General features: G+C 36.2%; 1 protein-coding gene across 4 annotated transcripts; it reads left to right on the top strand.

The window, feature by feature from the left end:
• Positions 1-138: 138 nt before the first annotated feature.
• On the top strand, positions 139-5,916 carry LOC126380140 (uncharacterized protein C19orf47 homolog). Of its 4 annotated transcripts, none has more exons than XM_050029396.1 (6): positions 139-307; positions 1,530-1,701; positions 1,939-2,057; positions 2,349-2,439; positions 2,654-2,733; positions 3,006-5,916. In XM_050029396.1, the coding sequence occupies exons 2-6, from the start codon at positions 1,532-1,534 to the stop codon at positions 3,488-3,490; spliced, it is 945 nt and encodes a 314-aa protein (XP_049885353.1). In that variant the 5' UTR covers positions 139-307; positions 1,530-1,531; the 3' UTR covers positions 3,491-5,916. The 4 variants fall into 4 exon arrangements, with proteins under 4 accessions (XP_049885353.1, XP_049885354.1, XP_049885352.1 ...); XM_050029397.1 differs by lacking the exon at positions 139-307 and adding an exon at positions 329-543; XM_050029395.1 differs by lacking the exon at positions 139-307 and adding an exon at positions 562-672.
• Positions 5,917-10,606: the final 4,690 nt, after the last annotated feature.

Below are 10,606 nucleotides of genomic sequence, written 5' to 3'. Positions count from 1 at the left end.
AAGTTGCCTTTTAAGGCTGTCATTAACATAGACATAGAAAAAAGTAATTTATTAATAATTTAAGTAATTAGAGTAATTAATAATTTCCTATCTCTGTTGGCATCCCCAACAAAATTATATTCCATATTTTTAAGTATGGCAATACTTGCTTTCTGATCTCAAATCTAACTAACGTGTACCTATCGTGTGTTAAACATTTTATAATATAAATTAATAAAAGTGCAGTCAACATTGTCCAGCTGTGTTATTCCCCATACCTACCATCAAGCAGAGCATCGACCACATCTAGATGCCCACAATCTCTATGGTCATTAATCACATTTCTTTGTATTCTAGAAATTCTAGAGGTATCAACGCTTGCAACATAAAAAAATATGCAATAAATAAGACAGGACCTGCAATGTAATTTATCGTCAAAAGATGTCGCTATGTCCGCGTACGTGAGAAGTCCCGCGGCCGCGGCGCTAGTTTCGCAGTATATGTACGAATTATTAAGACTAGTCAAGTAGTTCCACTAAAATCCGCGGGACTTCTTCCTAAATGGTATAATTTATTTGAAATTTTGTAGTTACATAGGTACTTGTGTTGTTATTGTATTGTATGGATTTTGATTGAAGTAGTGAAATTTCTAAATTTTCATAAATTTGGCTGCTAATATAATGGATCCTACCAGTAAGTCTACGTTTTTGTAGTACAAGATACAAGGTTATATGATAGATTTTATTGTTTACATCGTGCTTTATAAAGCACGCGCGCGGTATACCGCTGTATATCAAGCTCTTGAAAGTCTTTATAATATTTATAACAGTCTGTAGTACATGCTACTAATCAATAAGTGAGAGTTTATTGTAGATTAAAATCCACTTACTTTGTTGACATACCTATTATAAAGACGAGGTAGAATTTTTTATAAAATATTTATTGAACCTCCTAATGACTTCATGTCTTGCATTTTAACCAGCCAATAATCTAGCCTTCGGTCCAACTCTACTGTATTTTTATAGGTACAGTGCTATTTTCATGTCCATCATTGCATTTCCGAATAGTACTGAATGCTAATTTCCATTATTATATTTATCATATTATATTATAACAGTGCTTGAATTTCAACCTAGTACAGTATTGTTGTTTTGTTTATAGCTGTATGTTTTAAATAAATAAGAAGAAATGTTTTGTATGAGTGATAAGCTTAAATAAACATAATGGGCCTTAACGTCTGAAATAAAGATATTTTAGTTTATTTACTTTAAATAAATAACTAGGCTAGATGAGAACCCAGTGAAATGAGATTCCTACTTTTTCGAAACTTCATAACTAATTTATATATGACTTTTAAAATATGTAAATACCATAACAAAATGAGGCTGATTTTTGATAATTTTAAACTAAGCTAATCTTAGAGTAAGCTATTTATAGATTAGCATTTTATATTGACTGTATTGTGTAATTTAAATTAAATAATGATGAAAACATAATGCATAACTCAAACACCTATTAATTAAAAATAGTTGGTATATATTTTCTTCTAGGGATGTGGGTGAGCTTTTTCACCTCAGCTGGTATACCATCAGATATAGCAGCCACATATGCTCTGACCTTCATGGACAACCGGATCCAGAATGACATGTTACTCTATCTAAATAAGGATAATCTTTGGGATATGGGCATCAGACAAATGGGAGATGTTATTGCTATTTTACGGTAAGATTAAAATATGTACATATATTTAATTTGTTTCTGATGTAGCAAGTACTGAGATGTTGTATACTTTTTGCTATGCCTAGAAGGCATACAATTCGCAAAAATATTTTTATCAAAGATATCCCATTAATAGACATAACAAACAACCTCCGTGGTCCAGTGGATGAGCGTTGGTCTCACGACCCATCCTCAATTGAGAGGCATTTAGAAAATAGACTATATTGATGTTTATTTTAGGCATGCCAAGCAAGTGCACAAGAGCACAGTGTGGAATCGCATTCAGAGAACCACGGTCAGCAACATGGTGCCCGTTGCTGCTGTTGCCGCTCGCTTCACCGCAGCGCAGCCACTGTCACGTAAGGGCAACATTTTAAAAGCAATAAAACAAAACATATTCGAAACTGGGAAAAATGAATTCCTATAACCGAAACTTCATATCTACATGTAAAAATTCAGAAATATTATGCACTTTTTTGAGACAAATAAACTTCTTATACACTACACATACAATGAGGGACTTGCCAGGCTACGGTCCCCAAAAAAATAGATGGTGTTGCACAGCTTTCCTTCGTTTAAAAAAAAGAAAAATGTGTATTTTTTTAGTCAGAATTTTTTTCTTTATTATTAATAGCAATATTTCCCTACAGTGGCAAGTCGCACTCTGGAGCACTGCACGAGAAACCCGATCTCGAAGGTATTCTTGCCTGTGCAGGCGCAAAAGAGAAAATCCTATGAAATGTGAGTATGTAGGTAATGTTTTCAATCAATCAATAACTTTTTAATTTTTATTACACATCAGCTGTTATCCACGATTGCGTTCGCGTGAAACCTAAGCATAGAAGTTTCGTAGAAACTTTGACAACCCTTTCACCCCCTTATCCCGTAAGAGAGTAAAAAGTGGTGGCAAGTTCAGTTTTTGTACATGATAAAATATGTTTTTTTTTGGTTACAGGTCAAATACAGTAGATTTGGATAAAAAGAAATCTCGGCTCATCAGATTTGGAACTCCGCCAAAGGAAGCTAGTGAAGAAGGTCAGTTAACTACAAGACAAAATTAAATCGAAAAAGTCTCGGACGGGACTTGAACCTTTGTGTTAACCATTACACCACCAGGTTCTCATCCTGTCGATGCGAATTTTTCGATTGTCATGTCGTCTACTGTTTTTATTTAATTTATTCCCTAAGCGTGGAGACAAAAGGAATTTGGTAGTATAATTAAAAACTTATTTTGGTAGACATGGTATATTTAAATGGATTTTATAAAAGTCAATATTGTAAATGTAAAAATATTATTTATTTTCCAGCCACAGTAAGCAAGCAGACAGTGTTCGCTCGTCTCGGCATCTCGGATTCGGTGGCCATAGCTGCAGTCAAGGGTTCCACCATCATAACCGACGTTAAGTCCGTCTTCGCGCGTCTCGGCTCCAAGCCTGAAGACCCACCCATGCAGAAAGACGGCATTCACTCCACTCCGTCTTTCAACAACCTCACTGTTACTACCTCAAAGGATAATATCAGAAAGATATCATGCACTGGGAGAGCGGATGAAGCACCATTGCCTGACAAAGAGAAACAAGCGTTACCTAAAGCAAAGTCTGTGACGTTCTCCGAAACAGTGCAGTATAAAGAAATCGAAGCAGTTTACAAAGCGATTGTGAAGCCAAAGTTCAGAACAGTCTTTAATAAGCCCGGGAGGAGTTTGTCTATGTTCGAAGGAGGCGGCAGAGTCAAAGCTAGGTTAGGAATAAAAGCCAATACAAAAAAATTTACTATTACTAGAAATATGTGAGGGAGTCTTGTATATTATACTTGAGTAAAATATGAAATGAAGTAGCCACCTTTTACCTCTTGGTATGGTAAACATTGTTATGAAAATGGTAAAGATATTAATAAATTATAATATTTTATTTGGAACAACTAATTAATGATTATAGGAAAAATATCAACCTTAGGATGTTATGTTATTCCAAAAGTTTTAAACTTTTAAAATATATTTCTTCAATTGGTAACATAGTTACACTTTGAATAGTCATGTACATATTTTAATCAAATTATTTTTAAATTATTTATAAAGAAATCGAAGCAGTTTACAAAGCGATTGTGAAGCCAAAGTTCAGAACAGTCTTCAATAAGCCCGGGAGGAGTTTGTCTATGTTCGAAGGAGGCGGCAGAGTCAAAGCTAGGTTAGGAATAAAAGCCAATACAAAAAAATTTACTATTACTAGAAATATGTGAGGGAGTCTTGTATATTATACTTGAGTAAAATATGAAATGAAGTAGCCACCATTTACCTCTTGGTATGGTAAACATTGTTATGAAAATGGTAAAGATATTAATAAATTATAATATTTTATTTGGAACAACTAATTAATGATTATAGGAAAAATATCAACCTTAGGATGTTATGTTATTCCAAAAGTTTTAAACTTTTAAAATATATTTATTCAATTGGTAACATAGTTACACTTTGAATAGTCATGTACATATTTTAATCAAATTATTTTTACCTAAAGCTACTACAGCTACTCAATTTTTATAGCCGAGACAAAGTATCTACAAAATAAACGTGGGCACAGAATCCTAAATCCGTTCTTAAAAAATGTTGTAATACAATTTCAATAATTTGGCTGCCTAATATTTTAACTCAGTATTACACTGAATTTATCCCTTTTACTTTACACAAGGTCAGAGACCTATTATTATATTTTTCACGTATACAGGGTGTTAGTGACATCGTAACGAGATTCTGATTTGACGGAAAATTCCACTTGATATTAACTCAGGATCATGGTCTGAACCATCCCCCTCAGTATTTGTTACGATGTCACTAACACCCTTAGTATTATTCATTATTCTATGATCCGGTATAAATAAGTCGTATACGCCTTGGGGTAGGTAGACACCACGGAATTCCATTTACTACGATCATGACACACCACTTTCTCTTCCACTCTTCATCAGTCTTCATTGATACTCGCCGGTTTAGAGTACTCTCATTTTTGATCTGGGCTTTCTTTAAAACAAGCTGGATTCATATCCAGCTTCCACCCATCCATTATCAAACGTTTGCATATTCATTATACAGTTTATGACTCTATTGAATAAATTTGTTTTTCTTTGTGATCAAAGTCAAGTAACCTTTTATTTGATGCTGACTATTTTCCTTACTTAAGAATTTTGCTTTGTGGACGACTTAAAAATAAGTTACAACTTTAAGTAATTAAAACAGCCACTCGCTAAGCCAAAGACTAAACGATAAGTTTTGTATACAATGTAAGTAAGCTATCTTATTAGAAAGACAGAAAATATTATTAAATTAAATGTATCAAATAAGTATAGATCGGCAATTCGGTGGCATATTTACCTAAACTTTACGGTAGTCCATAATATACAGTTGATATAACCGTGACCGCCTTGCCTTTAAAAATAGCAGTACTTTTATTCGTTAACTGAACAATAAAGTGTAGCTGCTCTGAATGTTTTGCATATCTAATTCAATCCGAAATAGTAAATTGCAGTGTTATTTTTAACGTCAGGTAAAGCTGTAAACGGTAATATCAACTCAATATATGGGATATGGACTAACGTCAAGTTTAGGTATATATGCCACCGAATTTCCGACCTATAAAAATATTTTTTTTCTTATGGCGCGCATGTGTATGATAGGAAACTCCTTTGGTGAGAGAGATGGTACCAGTTTTCGTAGACTATAAATAATATAATTATTGTCTGTTTGAAAAATACATTTGATGTGACTTATTATAAATTTGCCGCAAATGGTATTAACTATGGCCGGACAAAATAAAACAACACGACGATTCAGTGCTCAGTAGTTACTGGTACCTATTGGGGCGGACACAAACTACAGTTTGACAGCTCTTAAATTAGTGCCGTCCTTCACTAAGAATACGTGCAAGAAAGAGCTAGTTATAGTCCTGTCAAATTAAGTTGGTTAAAATAAAGTTGGTGGTTGCCCACATCAACATTATTGGTTTTACTTCTTTTATCAGGCTAGACGATGACTAGGTACTTTTCAAAATGAAAATTGTGCCATGAATTTGTATGAATGTAATATCTTTTATTCCTTGATTTTACTATAAGCATTTATTTGTCATCAATAGACGTAGTCAAATATACGTAAGTACCTTGATTAAATTTCGTAAATAGATAAAGAAGAAAAATGAAATTAAGCATATAAATATCTACTTTGTAAAAGCGGCTGTAAGCTACCCGAATAAAATAAAAATAAATAATATTTATTCCTTGATGTTATAATATGTTACTACTTATAAGTATTTATTTGTCATCAAAAGAGATACTAGTCAAATACAAGTAGCTTGATTAAAATTCGTAAATAAATAAATAAGAAAAACGAAATTGTTTTTTTGACATTTTAGTCTGGTAATTTTTTTAAAATGTCTGAGCCGCCAACGGCCCCTGAAATGACTCATACTTACATCAGTAACGACTACGTACTTACATCAGTAAGTAGTAACCGGGACCAACGGCTTAACGTGCCTTCCAAAGCACGCATCGTCTTACTTTCTGTAATGTCCTAACCAAACTAGGGACCACAAAGTAATTTTTGTGATATGTCCCCACCGGGAATCGAACCCAGGACCTCCGGATCGTGAGCCCAACGCTCAACCACTGGACTACGGAGGCCGTTTAATAAAACTGGCGCGCGTAGAGAATAGGCAGTTGGTAAGTAGTTTTCTGGCTAGGTACTCTATTCTTCAGAGAGCACGTAAAGCTGTCTGACAGGTGACGCCGTGACACACGTCCCACTGAATAATCTCTTTCAAAAAAAGAACCAGACTAACGGGAATCGTTTACCGGTTCCATTTTGCAAAAAAACAGCAGAGTGAAATAACAGACCAAATGGGAAGTGATTACAATTTTTAGGTATTTTTATTTAAGTACCTCTATTATGTCCATGCAAAGTTGTACGAGGTCAATGAAACGAAGAAATAAATTATGAGATTAGATACTCTAATTCAGTTGAAAACCCGATTATATACCCGAGCTGTGCAGGTGTAAGAAGTTGTTTGAAAAATAATAATAAGAGTTCGCTAGTTACAAAGACTTCCCAAGAACCGTTATTTTCATTTTCTTTTCAATCTTCCCCCATCTTTCGACTCCCGCGCGGGTAGCGGCGGGGGATCGCAGAGGGTAAACGCGCGCTTGCGCTTTCAGCGGTTGAACGAATGATATTCCTTTAGACGGTGCCAATGTACCAGCCGATAAAAAAGCTAAGTTCTGTAACAAGTAATTCTCACGACATCGTTGCTTTATCTACTAGATTATTACTGGGACATTAAATTCGTTGGCACACCTGCAAGTAGGTATATTATATAGGTACTTTATATGAGCGGGAGATTTAATCATTAGCTAGCAACTGGTTAAACTACGATGTAATGTGTAACTATGTTACCTACTGAATAAAGATATTTTTGAATTTGAATTTTAAAAGTAGGTAGGTCCAACACTGGAAGTTATGGAGTTTAAGGACCAAGGAAGTTTATGAACATGTACCCTATTTAAGCTTTACATTATACAGAGTAAGTACATCGCGGAGCCGTGGTAGCCCAGTTCGTATTAGAATGCTTTGAGGCCGCAAGTTTGAATCCAGCACTGGCCTAAACCAATGTTTGTTAGTCATAAATGATTATCACGTGCTCAGCGGTGAAGGAAAACATCGTCAGGAAACGCACAATCCCGAGAAATACATTTTCGGAGGTATGTGACCTAACCTGTATTGGGCTGGTTTTCCCTTCGCGGGTTGGAAGGTCAGACAGGCAGCCGCTTCTGTAAAAAACCCCTCTATTTCCGGACCTGTCAAATCTTCAGGTTAGGTAAACGGACACTGTGAAAAGCGGGATAAGGCTTGGGAGATAATATATAGAGTACATCGCCTTGTGCGAAAGAGACGAAAGGTAGGTAAGTATTATATTCCGATTGCTTGTGGCTCTGCCCAACTCACTGCGGATTATAGGCGTGGGTTTATGTACTTACTAGCTGGTACCCGCGACTTCGTCTGCGTACTTTTAATTTGAATGTTAAGGATTATATTAAAGGAACGGTATAGATTTGGGTATTATTTATTTATTATTTGAGAATTGTGGAGACCGAACTGAATGCAGCCCGCGAGATCACTGCGACCTTGTCAGATCTATTGTGACCCCTACATTTAAAAATTCTCCTCTAGACCGATCCGTTCGAAGAGATCCAACGTCTTTTTGGGAGAAAGTTGCACGACTTCCTGGGGATCCATTATATAGTCCCCAAGTGTACGGCTTCTACTATGTATGAGAGCCTCACAGCTGCACAGCAAATGTAGTGGCGTCTCATTTTCCCCTAAACAGAATCTGCATAAAGGAGACTCGGTCAGCTCCATTCTGTGTATGTGCTTATTGAGTCTGCAATGCCCCCTTATTAAAATCCTAGCCTGCCCCCTAGTGAGAGTAACGATTTCTGATGAGAATTTCTTAGAAAAAGGTCTAATCAGCTGCTTCGAATGTTTCAGGCCAACTGAGTTGGGCCAAAATTCCTTGGATTCATTTCCTAGTCGCACCCCCAGATGATATCCAGAGGTGCTTTTCGAGATCCCGCAGAAGGGTTCGGGTCCGATTAGACTTGTTCCCGATCTCTCTCTCCGAATCCGATCCGATCCGAATTTGAGGCCCCCAACTTATTCAGACTATCTATACACTCTAGAATGAGTAATGAGTCTACTTCAGTCGCCGCCACTGCCTTAAGAGCAGCCTGGCTGTCCGACAGTATGAGAATGTTACTGTTTATGTTCCCCAAATTTTGGTGCACACAATCAATGATGGCATACATCTCAGCCTGAAAAACTGTGGCGTGTGCCCCCATGTTGGTTACCCTCTTTCGCTTGGGGCACTTATATACCCGCCCCTGAAAGCCCATCTCGCTTAGAGCCGTCGGTAAACCACACCCGATCCGCACTGGGAAAGGGCGAGGGTAGAGTTCTAGACCACTCCTCTCTCTCTGGTATTACCACCTTGAAGTAACTCACAAAGTTATGAGTCCCGACCATGACGTCTGAGGGCATCGCCATAACCGGGTCAGTCATAAGGTCCTCTTTGAGTTTTCTCATGACAGTTGATCCCCATGTCGTCTTACCCCTTTCCTTAGCTCGGAGCATAGCGAGTCTAGCTTCCCCGCAGGTTTAGTGCCGCCTCCATTGCCAAGGTTGGTGTGGACGACATATCTCACGTTATTATCATGCAAGCCATTCTTTGGACGCTGGTTAGGTCCGTAATGTAGGTCCCAATAGATGCCTTTTTGAACCATGCTGCACAGCCGTACGCAAAATATCCCATACAAACTTTCAACCCCTATTTTAACCTCTGCATCCCTTTTTTTCGCAATAAAGGCCTATGTTCTTTCTCAGGGTCTAAAGATTGTCTGTGCCAAATTTCATCAAAATCGGTTGAGAGGTTTAAGCGGAAAAACGTAACAGACAGACAGACAGAGTTACTTTCGCATATATAATATTAGTAGCTACCAAGTAGCAATCAAGAATTGTGATTAAGTCATATATGTCTAAACTTTAGCTAAAGTGAGATTTATCCAAATCAAATAGGACTTATTAGGACTTCATAAATTCATTTCCTTCTTTAATACTATATAGTTTTCAACAAATCCTACTTTAGATAATTTAGAATACACAAAACCAAGTTAAGTATTCACAAAACTATTTAGTCTTATCTCAGCCTACTGTTAAGTCTACAAGTATTCTTTTACTTTACTCAGATTATTTGAAGGCTCACTTAACACTAAATTGATTTAGTGAAGTATCAGTTTAGTCTTGTAAAGTAAAAATTGATTGCCTAGATATACTTAAGGCAAAGTTTATTATTTGTTGCTCCTATACAAAACTGTTTTATTCGTTTTTGACTACAATAAGTAAAACATAAGAAAAGTCTATTCAATGGACGATAAAATCGAAATAGAAGCAAGCAGAAAGATGAATGACGTCCAAATAATAAAAGGATCTGGTGGTTTTCGAAGGCAGAATATTAAATACAGAAAATTAACCTGTGATAATGCACATCCCACTGTTTTTGTTAGCGATGCGATATCTTCTTCATTGCCATCATTTTTTTTTATATCGATTGGTATAACACAATTTTTTTGGCAAAAAAATCGTAAGTTCCTGTTTTTCAAATCCGATCCAGCGTGTGGCGGCCCAGGTAGCTACGTCTCGCACAAATCTTCTCAAAAATGACTAAGCTAGTCTAACCAAGTCTAAGCGCACGGCAACACTACAACATGAATGAAACACCATGAGTTTTATATTAAAACCTGCTAAGTTCAAATATAAAATTAGGTACCTATTAGTCTAATAACAAATAAATCCAATCAAAAACATAAATGTGAAATGAGAGCCAAGTTATGATAAATATTATGATAAATGCTTTGGTTGTTGACTTCAACGACAAAAGAAGTGAGATCTAAATGGGTGCCAAGTTCAATGGTCAGTCCTGAAATTTATTTATAAGTAACAGTATAACATATCATATCTTCTTATAACATAAGATAATATATTGTAGCCTAAGGTCTGTCTTATTGTAGGTAAGTACATATCCTCGTAACGCGTGGGTCCTTTTAAAAGGACAAATTCAAAACTAAAAGTCGCCTTTATAGATATAAAATATTTGAATACCTATTAAACTCGTTTAAGATTCACGTTAAGTTAAAAAAAAAATAAGCCAGTAAAATGGATGAGAGTTGTGTTGTATCGTGGGCAAAAAGCTGACAACCTATCACCGCTAAACACATGTTCCAACTTGCTTACCTACCCTTAAAGTACTTGTCGAATGTGGCATCAAGTGGTTTTATGATCACTTAGTGCTCTGCCTACCCCGATAGGGCATAT

This window comes from Pectinophora gossypiella, chromosome Z (assembly GCF_024362695.1).
Source record: "Pectinophora gossypiella chromosome Z, ilPecGoss1.1, whole genome shotgun sequence".
Taxonomy (NCBI): Eukaryota; Metazoa; Arthropoda; class Insecta; order Lepidoptera; family Gelechiidae; genus Pectinophora; species Pectinophora gossypiella.
Note: the sequence above shows the minus strand (reverse complement) of the source record. Positions and strands in the feature narration are given on the sequence as shown.

Excerpts from the sequence above, each read along its gene's own strand:
- LOC126380140 (XM_050029394.1), top strand. Across the intron at positions 2,440-2,653 it reads AAGAGAAAATCCTATGAAAT|GTCAAATACAGTAGATTTGG; the intron begins GTGAGTATGTAG and ends TTTTGGTTACAG. Across the intron at positions 2,734-3,005 it reads AAAGGAAGCTAGTGAAGAAG|CCACAGTAAGCAAGCAGACA; the intron begins GTCAGTTAACTA and ends TTTATTTTCCAG.